The sequence below is a fragment of the Cyprinus carpio genome, chromosome A20, assembly GCF_018340385.1.
Source record: "Cyprinus carpio isolate SPL01 chromosome A20, ASM1834038v1, whole genome shotgun sequence".
NCBI lineage: Eukaryota > Metazoa > Chordata > Actinopteri > Cypriniformes > Cyprinidae > Cyprinus > Cyprinus carpio.
In genome coordinates, this window is record NC_056591.1 from 25,038,819 (window position 1) to 25,055,424 (window position 16,606).

The 16,606-nt window shown below is 37.0% G+C and overlaps 1 protein-coding gene across 3 annotated transcripts in view; it reads left to right on the forward strand.

The window, feature by feature from the left end:
- Positions 1 to 16,606, forward strand: part of LOC109113109 (runt-related transcription factor 2-like) — a 41,909-nt gene that overhangs the window by 4,732 nt on the left and 20,571 nt on the right. For all 3 annotated transcript variants that reach the window (XM_042778236.1, XM_042778238.1, XM_042778237.1), the window contains exons 3-5: positions 11,366 to 11,616; positions 12,968 to 13,124; positions 15,086 to 15,190. In XM_042778236.1, the coding sequence (XP_042634170.1) occupies positions 11,366 to 11,616; positions 12,968 to 13,124; positions 15,086 to 15,190 (513 nt within the window). The remainder of the gene's footprint in view (positions 1 to 11,365; positions 11,617 to 12,967; positions 13,125 to 15,085; positions 15,191 to 16,606) is intronic.

Sequence of the window (16,606 nt, forward strand, 5' to 3'; positions counted from 1 at the left end):
AAACCGATCTCTTTTGTCATGGTTGCAGCATATGCACAGACTGAGTGCCGGAAATGACAAAGGCTGGACATATAGCGTCATGATGCAACAGGGACCATCTCTTAATTTGGTTAAATTACCATCCCACACAGCCCCTTAAGGGCAGAGGTGTTAAATGGATCAGTTGCACACCTGAAGAGCAGTTTGTTGGCACTGTGACGCCAGCTCTGGCTGTGGACGCCCACACAAGCCTAATGCTGTAATCTGAGTGGCCCAGTGACACGAACAAGAAGAAGTAAAAAGGCAGGGATCACCTTGCGCCTCAGAGCTGGCGCAGTAGTATGTCACAGGAGACAAACGGCCAGATCAGACACCACCCATCTGCTTCGGTGGAGGCCTTTGTGCCATCTTCATCGCCCTCGTCTTGTTTCCTCCCACATGTTTAAAGCGATAGCTCAATCACACTCGGCACAAAAGTCCCTTATGTGTTGTAAAAAAGCCCTCGAATCACTGACATGCACCTGTGCTGGGTCCTCCACCGGACACAAAGGTTTCTGGGAGGCGTTTCAGCCTACAGTGGCCCACACACACTTTCACAAAGGCCGAAATGAAATATGCACACGGCACAAAGGCCAGAGAGAGAGAGAGACGGAGAGCGCACACCTTGGCACTGTGTTTGGTAATTGCCTTTGATGTCACACTAATAGTGTCCTGGGAAATCCATGCATGGGGCTGGGATCTTCTTTTCAGCTCTCAATTCACTTTACTCAACATGTATTCAGACGGGATACAGAGAGAAAGCCATTTAAAGTCTTCGAAACAGGTCTTTGAACTGTAGTCAAACAGGACAGGTCTTTTACACTTCAACATGTCCTCCAGAGTTTGATTTTAGATGCTCTTTAATGTTCTTTGAATAGTAAGGGTAAATATGCACGGGCAGCAAATACTAGGCGCTTCAAAGTGGTAACATATAATTATAGCACATTAGTTGATTTGTTGGTGGCGTGCATGTCTCTGTGTTGTTTTGATGTGTATGTGGGAAATGGGATGTCTGTTCTCTTTGGCGAGAGAATGGCAAAAACACTGATTTAACAAGAAACTTCCAAGAGAATTTAAAACATATTGTGATTTTTTTTTTCTTCACATCTGCTTTGTTCCAAAGTCAAGTGAGCTGCTTCACTGCCTACTACTGGCTACTTAGAGGGCATCCTAAGCATTAAACTTCACAAGTGGCTTATTTGTAATGTGCTATGTAGATACAAAATATTGGGATGCTGTTCAAAATTTAGGGTCAGTTAGATTTTTTAATGTTTTTGAAAGAAGTATCTTGTTCTCACCAAGGCTGCAATTATTTGATAAAAAATACAGTAAAAACAGTAAAATCTGTGAAATATTACCATTTAAAATAACTGTTTTCTATTTGAATATCTTTAAAATGTAATTTATTCTTGTGATACAAAGCTGAAGTTTCAGCATCATTACTCAAGTCTTCAGTGTCACATGATCCTTCAGAAATCATTCTTATATGCTGATTTAATGCTCAAGAAACATTTCTTATGAATATCAATGTTTAAAAAAAATTGTGCTTCTTAATATTTTTCTTGAAAATTATTTTATGGGATTGATCTTACACATCACCAAATACAGTAACTTGCAGATTTATTTATTTTCGGAAAAATCATAATATTGCAAAAACTATTTGTGAATCTTATTTTTTTGGTAAAATGTTTCCTTCATCATTTGTCTTCAATGTTTTTATGCAGTATCCTGAAATTTGCATAAAATATGTGGATGGAAACCCAGCATTTGTTTTAAACTCTAGTGACAACAGAAACACTCTGTGAGAAACTGCACTTCAAAGAAAGAATGACAGCATTTACATGACAGCAGTATTCTCAGGCCAGTGTTTTTATTCTTAATGTCATTTTTTTCTTTAGAAGAAAGGCAGTATTGTCTGGGAAGATTATACTTGACATACATGAATGTGCTTTCTTCAGTCATATTTTGGTCTCTCATTCTTTATGCACCAAACTTCAAATTAATCACAACTTAAAAAGCAGTAAACTGTGGGAACAGTGTATTTAAAGTGGTAATCTCACTGTTTTTCTCACTGGCATCATGTTGCTTTGCAATTTCACAAGCTTCTTTTAATCACAAATGAATTGAGAAACAAGCATCTGGAAGACCCTGTGTGGAAACAAAGCAGCCCGTTGTCATCTGAATTCAAATAGTCCTTAAAACAATCCCACATATATGTGAACTCACTCTAGCCACATGTTCATACCAACCTACACTTGACCACCGGTATACACACTCAGCCCACACGCTGCCCATGACCTCCCCCTTCAGGGACAGTGGAATTTATCTCTCTGGTAAACAGCAACCAAATGGCCGCTGGGACACTCCTCAGGGCTTCAGAATTACAGTATGGTTAACCCAAGTCTAACAGAGCCAGCTCTTTACTGCTATTTGCCTTCAGCATGACCCTGTGGTGATGTGTCGTCATGCTAAGTGTACGCATTTATTTTTGTGTTTGGGTCTACATGCTATGAAATCTTGTTTCTGCCGTAGGATAAAAAAATTAAATAAAACGTTAACTCTGAATTTTTATCTCACAAATCAGATCTTTTTTTACAATTGTGAGATTTAAACTCAGAATTGCTTGATATAATCTATAAATTGTAAGATATAATTTGCATGAAAAAGTGTTGTGAGATACAGTTGTATTTACCTTTTTTATTTTTAAAAGACAAAACAGAATTTTAAAAAAAGTCAGAATTCCAAGTTAACTCGCAATTTGCAAATTTATAACAAGCAACTTGCAAGTTTATAACTTGTAATTTCAACATATAAACTCTAAAAATAGAAGAAAGTGTTGTGGAATAAAAAGTTGTGCAATAAAAAGTTAAAATTTTTATCTTGTAGCAGAAACAAAAAAACATAATTGTGAGATGTAAACTGAGATTTCTAAGAAAAATGGTCTCACAAAAATTTTGAAATGCTAGACCAACTGCTAGACAAAAATGAAGAATTCTGACTTTATATCTCATAATTTTTACCTTTCCTTCCCCCTCAGAATTGCAAAAAAAAAGTTTTGCCAAAAATTGCCTTGTTTTCAGGCTCAGGTATTATTTATAGCAGTGGTTCTCAACTGGTTTTATTTAATGTAGTAGTAATTTATTTATTTATGTCATTCTTTTTGCACGCTTAGCAAATATTGTCAATCAAATATGCAAAATATATGTATGTATGTATGTATATATATATGTGTATATATATATATATATATATATATATATATATATATATATATATATATATATATATATATATATATATAAAACAAAATAAAGTGAATAGGAAAATGTCATGTAACTGCACGTAATTTGCATTTAGTGTTTTATTTCTGCTGTTGTCTCCAAACAGACCTGCACATGTTGGGTTGAGAAGCACTGATTTATAGCTCCTCGAGGGTTAAGTTCATAGGAGGCAACTGTTTTTAAAGTACAGAAAGTTTTCACAGTATTCTGTTTTGTTGTGTGATTTATTTCCATTTGATTGGTGAAATTGGTGTTTTATTAAGATCAAACAGTCTGGCCCTGGGGCCATTTACACAGTAAAATATATAATTAGTGTAATTGGATGGCCTCCAGGGCTTTTAATCAGCAAAATAACTTATATTGGTTTAATTAGACTTAAATGTGTTGCACATTTAGATCAAGATCTTGATGTCTAGTGGAGATCTTCATAAGGATAATATTATTTTTCCAGTCACAGCATCAACACTATGTCAGTCCCTCAACTTAAAAAAAAAAAAAATCATATTTCATTCAATGTATTACTTGCAGCAGTTTCTGAGTGAATTTTTTTAACACATTACATTTATTTTTTATCCTTTCATATTAATAATGTTAATAAAATATTGTAATATGTGGAGAATAAATATTGCATTTCAAAAAGTCACAATTTTGCATGCTGTAAAGCTTAGCAAATTTTTATAATTCAGACATTTTATTGTTAAATAAACTGAGCAATACACTGCAGTGAATTTGAGACATCTGAGATCCCTGCAGTTAAATGCCAAAGAGTTATTTTGTTCAATTCTGAAAATGTCTAGATTGCACTGGTATGTCGCAGGCAAACCACAGGCGTATCTCTCCTAAAGTGCTGCGATTACCAATAATATAATTCTCCCAATGGGATTCGGGAAGTCAGTCAAATGTTCTGAGTTTGGTTCAAAATCCTAAATTAGATATCATTTGGATTTCAAAATGTGGCACACATTTTGGCTGCTGCGGAAACATTGCTCCAACTTTTGCATGAAGCAAAGACTTTTGCATTTACTGAAGTTTCAGTGTAGCTACACAAAAAAGAGCTGTGAAAGTCATTAACCATTTCAATCTACTGGAACATGTTCACTTGTATATCATCTTCAAGGGTGCCTCAAGAATATCAGTATGTCATTTTTATGTGGACAGAGAATTAATATTTGGTGAAGCCATCACAGTGAATCTAATCCCATAAAGCACAATGACAAAAGATGGAGAATGAAGCATATAGTGAATACTATAAGACGTAAAAAATATATATCGTTCAAATGTTTGGGGACTTTTTTTTTTTTTTAAAGAAATTAAATGCATTGAATTGATCAAAAGTGACCCAAGAACTTTTTTATCTTGCTATTGATTTAAAAAGAGATGTCTGTGTGTTGAGGACCTTTTATTTTTTAGGCCATTTAAACACATTCAAACTTCCAGTGCTGTAATAGGGTGAGAGAGTTCAAAGAGGTTGAATATAATCTTTGCATTCTGGAGTTGGTTCCGAAAGAAAATATTCCCAAACCCTAAAGTCATTGTGGCAGTATCATTACCCTATACTTGCAGTAGCATTTTCTCTCAATTACCTCCCTGCTATCACATTTAGCCTGTTGCAGTAACCTTCACGAGAGTCGGAGACTGAGAAGACTAAACTTTTTTTTCCTTAGGTCTTTGGGTTGTGTTACCGTTTTCCCTTAAGCACCGGGAACGACCAACTATAGTTGAAATGTCTTGAAAGAATAGAAAGCTGGACAGGTTTGCTCCCCATGAGAATGATTCGATTTCGAGCAAACAATGGCAGCCTTATTTTTATGCAAAAGAAATATCAGAATAGTAGCCAAGCAAATCACCTGGTTCCACAGACTTTTGACGTGCTGGAATAATTCATTTAATCCACCGCTGTGCACATATGGCCAGGTTATATTTTACCGCTTTCCTAAGGTTTACGTTCAAGAGAAAGCAACTCTTTGCAGCTGCTGTAATATCCCGATTTTCTCTTTTTTTTCTTTCATCCAGACCTTTCCTATTTTAAACACCTGAGCATTAGCCCTCCTGTATCCAAACAGTGAAATAAAGCTGGAGCTGTACAGCAGCGAGATGATGGGATAGTTCCCTTGCGAGTTGCTTTCTGGATACCTGCCTGTTTGGGTTGTCCTCCAGTTACTCAATCCATCAGTAGTTCGTATTATACAGCCAATAAATCATCTTCACTCTACTGTGGGATGAGGTGAAATCCCCCCACATAAATCTGCTATTAGTTTTACCTTGCACACTAACTGACTGTGGATACATGAGAACGGTGTAATAACTATAAATATTTTTCAACTAACCAGGCTGTTTCAGAGAGGAAGTATAGAACCGTGCAATCCACAGCGGAAGGGGAAAGTGTGAGGTGGAATTCTCAAGGTTAATCTGGTCCAAAATAAGCATGCTCTTGTACAGAAGTGATATCCGACCCTCGACCAGGATTGCTTGGTGTGAGGGTCTGCTTTAGACTGATCTCTTGATTATTCCTCAGACTCTGCTGAATAAATCACTAATCCACACTCGCTCAATTACACCGCAGATATCAGTTGGAAGTGCAACCCCTAACCTATGCATGTCAAAGGAAGACTCCTTTTGTGGGGTGAATGTTTTATATTAGGTTTTACATGATAAAACAATAGAAACAGTGCCCAAAAAGACAGTATTTTACCACTTAAGCAATAACACTTTGAGTTGGATAAAAAATAAGTCAATATTGAGTTACTTGCATTAAATAATATTTTATTTTATTTTATTTTATTTTATTTTATTTTATTTTATTTTATTTTATTTTATTTTATTTTATTTTATTTTATCCCAGCGGAATTAACTGTTGTGCAACCACTTGTTGCCACATATAGTGTAGACTTTGTAACTGGCAGAAAGAATCACTACAAATCCACACCGCTGGCATATCTTAAATGCTTTTTTAATATAAATCTTTAAAATATTTGTATTTTGTGATTATTGAATGTATAAATGATAGTAGTTTCGTTAATATGTAATGTAAAAATGTCCTCAACCCTCCTATCCAAAAAGAATGACTTTCACAGAAACTAAAGCGTTTAAGTGAAAAAAAAAAAATCAAAAAAGTGAAAGTGACATGACATACAGCCAAGTATGGGGACCCATACTCAGAATTCGTGCCCATACACAGCAGTGAACACACACACACCGTGAACACACACCCAGAGCAGTGGGCAGCCATTTATGCTGCGGCGCCCGGGGAGCAGTTGGGGGTTTGTTGCCTTTCTCAATGGCACCTCAGTCGTGGTATTGCCGGCCCGAGACTCGAACCCACAACCTTAGGGTTAGGAGTCAAGCTCTCTAACCACTAGGCCAAGACTTCCCCTGGCCTAGTGACTTTAACTGTAAACTGCTCATTTCTCTGAGAAAGGGTAGGATAGAGCAGTTTATTCTTGCCATAGTTATCCATTTATGCAAAAACATTTTTTAAGGATCAGGTAAAAATAGACACAAACTCAATATTTAATTATTATTTCTTTAATATTTACAAACAAAGTATTGCTACCTGTTGACAAATTCCAGTTATAAGGTAGGCTTCATTGGAATATCAATGTGAAACCTTTCTCAACACACACAATTCACACGGGGGAACTGAACTTATACACAACTAGTCACACACTTACACAGTTCTTGAAGTCAGGGAAGAGGATAAATCTCAGAGCCGTAACCATAGCAACGGCCCTCCATCTCCTAAACTTGACTTCAGTGTTACGGGTATTTTAATGGGAGCCTTTGTCACATATTACCAGTCATTTTATTCCCCCTTTCCCCTTCACAAGCCGCAAAAGATCCTTTTCTGTTCCTATTTTTATGTGCAAGTGATCTCAATTAAGGACCTCCATGAAGGCTAGAGGCGGCAGACAGTCATGCCAATGAGAGCAAAAAGGAAATTGTCTTTGTAGCCTGCCGCTACCACCACCAACCCCCCAAAACCTGCCCCCACTTCTCCATCACCACCACCACCACAGGCCCACCACTCCACTTTCCATAACGAACACAGCACACTTCCAAAAAACCATCATGTTCCTGAAATTTGCGACCATAACAAAGGCCTAGTTTGCTCTCCGAGCCAGTTCTTATGCTTCTCTGGCAACCCGAAGTCCTGAAGTTCTCGTCTGCAGTGCTGATGTCACTAACCAGTCAATGACAAAACGGCAATTATGGGCTCAGATTAAATCTGGGGGTTGAAAGGATGTTGAGAAGGTCTTCCTGATGAGGTAAGGCTATGAATTCTGCATATGAATCATCACCATCCGGCTCGTGCATGTATGTTCTCCTGGACCGTGCCAAGGATGGAAAGTAACTATTTAAAATTGGAAGCCTCCATAGCCCCATCGAATTGCTCCCCACATAAAGCCATAATTAAGTGTCTCAAAAAATGCACCACTGTGAAATGGAGCCCTGATCCAGGGACTTAAGTGGCTGTACTTTTCCTCTCAACCGTCGAAAGAATGCGGGACGAGAAAGAAGCGGAGAAAAACACTCATGTAGCACGTTACATAATCCCAAGGCTGTATGAATCTGAATTGGAGTCATTTGGATATCATTAAAGCCCTGGAGCTCAGTGTCTCTTCGTGTTTACATTACCAGTCAACAATGGTTTCTTTGTGCCGTGTCATCACTTAATTCGCCGTGAGGGTGGGGGGAAGTGTTGCTGGCTCATTTTTTTTTTTTGCACGACTACTTGTCTGGTTGTGTTGTAACTGGCCTTTTCCAGCACACTGGCAGTTTTTGATGAGCTACCCACGCTGGATTATGCTGTCAACCCCGTTAAGAGCTCGACATATCAGGCCATCAGCAGATAAGGGTTCGGTTACGTTCGGCTTATCACATCATCAGCGTTTGAGCTGGTTCGAATCCAGCGCGAGTGTCTGGTGACAAACCGCTCAGAATAGCGTGCGGTAATCCCGGGTTCTTGCTCAGTGGACGGCTTCTAACCCCTCATCTTTGTAGCACATCATAGCCAGCTGTGTGGGCTCCTCTGGGCTCATTAGGAGATCAAACGAGACACCCGAAAAGAAGTGGGCAGAGCTCTCGAGGCACAGTGAGCCACTCGGATCACGTGCGTTCGCTGCTCCACGCTGATATTGCTGGCAGATGGCAGCCATACTGTACTGACAAAGTGGATTCAGATGTGACAAATGCTCTTTGATATCTCATTGTGTATATGATTTAACATGCCTCTGTGTTTGGACATGTCGACAGTCGCTTTATTTCTCTTATTAAGTTTTATATGCATCATCGATAGCCACGAATTTCGTGTGAATCTGATTGAGCACATGCATCTGCGAGGAATTAACATAAATCATCTCTTTTTTGCATTAGGTTCATTTCATTGTCCAAACACATCAGTGATTGAGCAAAAATCAGGAAAAACTGTTGGAATAGCACACATGGTGTTTTTAATACCATTGTAACTCTGATTTAACTTTTTATGAATTGGAAATTGATCTTTAATAACATTGGCCAATCTTGAACACATTTTCAGTGCTCAGGGCAAATGGAGATGGAGTGTAATTCAATCGCAACTTGTATAACTCAAACTATTTTTCACAATGTGCCAGATGCATGTCAGTGCTTCCTGAAGCTTTTTCTATCCCTCCCACGTACAAGATACTCAAAACGTACCCATGAGACCACCGCCACCCCCACTCATGCCACCCTGCAAGACTTTCATATGATATGTGTGAGCAATACTAAACTACTTTACAGTTTTCCAGCTCAAGTTGCTTTTGGTTGGTTTGATTGGCAAAAAATGGCAAATATCTAAAGGTGGCAGTGTTTGCTGGACACATTATAAAGTTCTTTCCTTTCTTTATGTTCTTTCACATTTCAGGCATATGTTTTTCCTACTACTGAAATATTAGGATACATTAAAGCCAAAGCTGGTACCAAGCATTTGGCAAAATTTTTATTGACTGTTGTCACTGATTAAACAAGTTTGATTTCTCTTGCACGGTTCTGCCAAGAATAATTAGACGCTTTCTTTGTGTCCTATTTGGTTTATTGGCTGTGTCTGTGTTCCCATCAAAGTTATGGACCTATTATTCTGATCATTTTTTTAAATGTGTGAAACATATTGCAACACTTATGACTTGGGTCAGTTACTATCCGTGAGCCTGTTGAGTCAGAGGGAGAGATTGCCATCTACAGTATCACTGAGAGATGGAAAGTTAGCGTTATTATTTGACACGTGCTTTAGTTGCACTGCCAGAATATTGAAGGCTTTGTATGGATACTCTGTTCACGGAGTCAGAAGAAACTTTGCTCAATAGGTGTTAAAGCGACAGCCTGTTTAGTCTGTGCTTTATGAGGTAGAGGTGTGTGTAGAAAGTGTATAATGTGATTTTGAAAATATACTGACATTATGGCTCACTCAAATTATCCCAGCACTCTATGAGTCTCCCTTTCTCAGAGATATGAGCAGTTTTTAGTAAAACACTGAAGTTTCTATAAGGCCATTATTTTTGGATAGGAGGGTTGAGAGCATTTTACATGTATTTTAAATGCTAAACATCTAATAATTATAGTATTTGTTGCACACAACAACTGCTTTTTTTATTATTAAGGGTTAGGTATTATTGTATTTTTTTTTATTATTTTTGCTATTAAATGAGTTGTTTCACTGTTCAATTATTGTTGAAAAGTCTTATATTATTAATGTGACAACTTACCCCTTATAGTGTGACAACATATACCCAGCTCTTGGGGCATGTTGTCACAAAAGATCAACATGTTTTTCTTGGGCTATAATAGTGAAAATGTTCAATAGCTTTATTTTTTATTTTGTTATCAAAATTTATATGTTCCTGTACAGAAATTGATGCAAAAAATATTCATTAGATTAAAACTATATATATATATATATAGAGATAAAGATATCAGTACTTTCTGAATTCCAAATATAATCTGCAATAAAAAAAATCCAATTGTTTTTTTTTTCTTTCCTTTGGCCAGTATCTGAAAACACACATACACACACACACACACACACACAGTGTGTGAAGTTTTTGTAATCACCATGTATGATTTAATTTCTGCACATGCCATTTCTCCATTGCCATTGTGCATAGAAAAAGGTGCCTAATTTAATACTGCCCTTTCTGTGACCGATTTCAAGGAAAACATAAAAATGATATATTTTCTCTTAATGCAGTAATTGAATCTATTCAGAACCACAAGAGGCAATTTATCCTGTTTCCATTATTATAAGTGATAACAGCCGTGCAGTTTTAAACTTTCACAGGCAAAGTGACTAAAGATATAAATGCTCACTGAACTGTAGCTGCAGAAAGACTTTAGTTGAAATTTTATGATGTGATCAGGACATCACGTGTTCGTGGCATCAGTGTAATGATTGCATGATGCTGGAACTATATGAACCACAAAAAAAGAGAAATCCCTGTCTTCAAAGACCAACCACATTGGAAGCAACAAACATTTCGCCTCCTGAGATCTTTGCATCCTTTAAAGCCTAATTTGATCCTGCGCTCTCCAGGGGAGCGCGATTACGCAAAACTTCACTGATCCCACACAGAGACAAAATATCACCTTATATTTATTATTATCGATGCTAATGTAACTGATATTGTTTATATGCAATGAAATCCTACCGGCTAAGTCTTTATCCGGACTGGAAACGATTGCGTGCCAGCGCGCTCTAGTGCCGTTGGAAACACCTACGTTTTCTCAATTATTTTTAGATGGTTTGTCTAATCTGTTATGAAAAGATCTATAAAATCTTAAAATCCTTTCTGAGAGCTGACCAAACCGTGCAAATTTTCCTTGCGGCTGTGAATTAAGCGCCTTTTAATACAGGAAACGTAGTTAATGACGACTGCGCGCAAAGCGCCAATTGAAGTCTGCTTGAGTGTGTGTAACCCGCAGCACTTCCCAAACTCATCAGACTGCAGCGCTGAGCGCGCGGAGAGGGACTGACGGCGCTCCATATACGCAAACAGAGGACGTACACGTTCGGCTTTGGCTAATTTCGACTGTTGTGATGCGCATTCCCGTAGATCCCAGCGCCGGCCGGAGGTTCAGTCCGCCGGTGTCGGTGAAGATGAATGATGTGAACCCGAGCGCAGGGCAGCAGCAGCAGCAGGACAGCGCGGTGGTGCCAAGACTCCGCGCGCAAGAGAACCGCTCCATGGCCGAGATCATCGCCGACCACCCCGCCGAACTCGTGCGGACCGACAGTCCAAACTTTCTCTGCTCGGTTTTGCCTTCTCATTGGAGGTGTAATAAAACGCTACCTGTTGCGTTTAAGGTAAGAGCTTGTTTTTAAATCGGCTTTAAATTTAGTCTTCATGAATGCAGTCGTTTATTAAAGTAATATGTGCAACGTGGACACTATAACGTAAATTGTTTTGGACGATTGCTGTGTGTTAGTTTTTTATGTCAACAAAGCTTTATCAAGTGAAAAATATGAAGCTTGTACAGGTCAAACTTCTATGCCGTTTTAGCACACTGTTGACTGCAGCACTGACAAATGCGAATATAATTATTGTATTATAATATTCTAAACATATTTAAACAGCATTAATGATAATATATAGCCCAACTTAGCAAAATATGGAAAGTGTTGCTTACATTTTGTTAAGTGTAGTATATGCCAGGGATCGAGATTATATATTTAGATAGTAATTATTATTATTATTAATAGTCAAATTTCTATCAGCTTCAATTTACAAGTACCTCATATAATTTGATGAATTTCAGTCAGTTCGGCTGAATGTGTTTGTCTTGTACAATTTTTCAATTTGTCATGGATAGTTAGTGTGTCAGTGGACTGAATCTGCCATTGTACTATTTATACTCTATTTATAAAAGTGTGTGAACAGCTTATGTTTTCATGATAGCAATAGACTTTACTGGAAAAGGTTTAACTTAATAAGAAATAATGAAATTGCTCTGGCATTATTCATTGTTTTATGAGTAATTCGGGCCTGGGGCAGAATCTTTGCTCTTGGCTTGTGTGTATGGTTAGGCCTGTGCAGGTGTGGCTGTTAGGGTAATTTTCCAGATAAGTAGCTAGATTAGTAATAATGAAATAGAATTGCAAGATGATATGCAAATATATATCACCTTAGGTGCAATATGCATGTGACTAATATACCAACTGTAGTAATAAATCTGTACCCTACATTTTTTAAATGTTTAATAGCTATAATGATAGATAGAAACGCACACAGCGTAGACATACAAGAAAAATCTAAATATAGATTTATTAAATGAATTCATAATTCTTTTAGGCCCTCACACCAACACCTTTTTTGATCACTTCAATCGTGTCACTTTTGCATTAAAAATAATGTATCTGTTATTTTTTGTTTTAAATAACGATACTAATATTATGATAATATTAGTATATATTATTATTATTATTATTATTAATATTGATATATAATATTAATTAATATTGTTAATAATTATAATAGCTAATTTTCTTTCCACATCAAGCCTGCATAAATATGCATGTATATGCAATTATTTGCATGAAATCTTGCTATTAAATAATCAGAACTCACAGGAACTGTCTGAAGTAGCTGCTGATCCGAATGTCTTGCATATGCGCACACACACCGTTGAAAAATGTTGCATCATTGTTCTCTCCGCAGGTGGTGGCCCTGGGAGAGGTTCCTGATGGGACGGTGGTCACAGTAATGGCTGGGAATGATGAAAATTATTCAGCTGAGCTCAGGAATGCTTCAGGTGTTATGAAGAACCAGGTGGCCCGCTTCAACGATTTGCGCTTTGTGGGCCGAAGCGGAAGAGGTCAGTCCACCTTTTGAGAAATATTTAGATAGATTCTGACTGTTGAACCTTTTAAATATCTTATCATGCAGGTTAGATTGGGAAATGTATTCATGTACAGGAAATCACATGAGCTTAACTGTCATTCATTGCATGTTCGCACTTGATTGTCAAAACCAATCAGAAAGTTTGGACACGCCTTTTTTATTGTTGCTGCTTTCATTTTAAAATATAAGCAGCTATCAAACCATTAAAATAACCACAAATGGGAAACATGTATGTTAAACAAATCATCCTGGGATGCTTTTTAACCAGTACTGAAGTTCATATGGATGCTAGACACTAGTTGATGCTTTTCAATCATTATCTAGTCTTATCTATTCAAAAAAATATATATATTAAAATGCAAAATTAGGCTACAGCACACAGATGATATGTAGGAACAATTCATATTTACCTACAGCATTATTTTATAATATTTTAACATGAAAGTATTTTAAAATCATTTTTAAACAATTTCATTCATGCATGCCCAAACTTTTAACTACTAGTGCAACAAATGATACACTTCATAGCAGTTTATGTGTATTTAAACAGGCTTACCCTATTACAGATTGTATTATCACACCATGCGTTTTTCTATTAAGCTTAATCGTTTTGTGTTTATCTACACTTGCACAATGTCATGTGGAGAGATCCTCCAGGGAGATTTGGTAACAGAGGCACGCGGTCACACAGGGACACATGACATTCTTAGAATAATTATAGTCAGTCTGTGTGCTGAGCTATCAGTTACGAGCCAACACTGTTGTGAAACCACATTGCCGGTAAGAATGCACTCATTAAATTACAGGACAGTGTGTGTTTTGTGCTAAGGTTTCTCAACGACGGTAACTTAGCAGTCTGCATAAGAGTCTTTTCTGTGCTTTTAAAATCACTGCGCAAAATTGTAAAAGTAATGATGCTTCCCGACCACTCTTCTTGTCTGCAATTGGTCAGTCAAACAGATGGCAACGCCTCCAAACTCACAACTATGGTTGAGCCAAATTGAGAGTTACAGGCTGCATTCGAAAATGCATAATGTACTTCCTTACTGTATAGTAGGTGAAAAACAGTTTCTGAAAAGAGTATTATGGCTGAACTGACATGAAATTTTGAAGTAGAAAGACTGAAATACTATTTTCTTGTAAAACACTTTTTAAATGTTTTTTTAATGGTATATATACACACACCATTAAAAAAAACAGAACAGTTTTGTGTATGTGTATAGCTCTGCCTGGGGAATGGAAAAAAGTGTTTTAGCATTTAAAGATTTACACACTTCACCTTTATATTTTGTTTAAAAATGATGTTTAAAGATTGAACACTCCAAAAAAAAAAAAAAAAAAAAAAAAAAAAAAAAGATGAAATAGCAACAGGAATCTTTTTGGTTCTTTGATTTGTAAAGCTTCATGATTTTTGACACTTGAGATTTCTTTGATTTTTAGAAGATTTCAGGTAACAATGACATGCTATATATTATGCAAATTATTTTTTACATTATGAGAGCCATTTGGTTGTATTCCAAGTCTTATAAAATCAGTGTCAACAGATCTGTGCTGCTGTGTGGTGCTGAGATTCCACGCGTCTTGCCAGCTGTTTCCCAGCGTTGCCAAAGTATTCCACCCACTACTTCCTGTCTCCAGCAGACCAGGGGCATTCATGAGTAGGAACCATTGGAGCGTCATGTTAATCCCTTGTTCCCCTGTGTTAAACCACCAGAGAGCCCAAATTGTCTGGAAACAGTGTTTAGGGAAGTGAGCTGTCTAGATTGTAACGGTGCACAATCTCCCAGCAGCCCACTGATCTCTGTTCTGAGAACATTAAAATAAAACAAAAAAATAGTGAAATATGAAAATCTTTAAATGTCCCCTGAATTATAAGCGTGCTCAGTCTTACTTTGACAGTGAGTAAAGCCCTTAAATGTTTCTGTGTTTGCACAGGGAAGAGCTTCACCCTGACGATTACAGTATTCACAAACCCACCGCAAGTGGCCACTTACCACAGAGCCATAAAGGTCACGGTGGACGGACCGCGGGAGCCCAGGAGTGAGTACACCTTATATTACATACTGCTGTGACTAACCACATCCATGAGGCCTGTCATCACGTTCACCTCTCTGTTGGGCCGCAATCGCACCTCATCAAAGGCTTGCGGTCATTCGGTGCATGTGCTAGTGATTGATTGATTGATTTTTTGATTTCTGCCTCAATCTAAAGTCATGAAATCATTGCCCGAAGTAATTCTCTCTGGGTAGGCAGACTGATGACTTACATTTTGCTTTGAACAGATTGGAGGTTTCGGGATTGCTGTTACCATATAGAAGTATAACTATAGCAATAATTTTTCAGTTTAATGTTTAAAGATATGGATAAAAGTTCCACTATCTCCTTCCATGGCTAATGCTGAATTCATTGTAATATACATATAAAATTTCTGAGTGAAATGGGATATTCAGTGGGGTATGTGGAGTGTTGTGATTTTGTAGTGTGTGTGGAGAGGGGGGGGGGAAATGTGTCTCTATTGTGTGTGAAAATATCTATTTTTTTTTTTTTTTATTAATTAATATTTGCTGAATGATTCCTATTCAAACACTGGAGTCATTGGACTGAATCATTCAGACAACTCACTTCCTCACTGAACCGTTAGTCTGACTTGCTCACTGAAATGCAGGTTAAAATGTCCTACGTAAAATGAGTCGAAAGCTGTCAAAACCGTCACCGTTTGTGAAACCGTCATCAATCTATTCTGACTTTGTTCAAGTGACATCTGTTATGTAGTTAGAGATACATAAACACAATATTTAAATTCTTTATGAATCAAAATTGACCATTTTTTATTTAAACTTTTTATATTCTTATTAATATTTAAATTAAATATGTAATACATATGTCAGTTATTATTATTACTACTAGTAGTAGTAGTTAAATTGTAAATAATTTTTTCGATTTTTAAAACATTTTTATATAGAGTATTTTATTCAATGCTACTTTTTCCATGATATGTAAAATAAATATGTAATATGTCGATAGTTAATATTTTATATTAATATTATTTAATTAGTAAATTATGATAAGTTTTTCTATGTACATAATTTTATGTGTGCACTCACAGAGTAAATTTTGACTTTAAGTTGACTATAGATAATTGACACGTTTCCAGGATGTTTCTGGAAGCCTGTTGGTTGTTCAGTGTTATCTTAACAAGCTGTCTGTCTGAGCACTAGGTTAGTGTCTGCACAGAGGTTCCATGGTAACCTTGTGCTTGCATCAGCTTGTTTTAATGGCACTTATAAAGGAGCAAAACAATCTACTACATCTTGCAGTGCCAACTGGTCTGGCAAGCAGCTGTTTTACTATATTATGAAAAAATATATATTTCGTCTTGGCGTAGAAATCAAGCCTAGCACATCCCTAACATGCCTCTCTTTTTCTCTCTGACTTTCAGACTATTCTCAATGAACA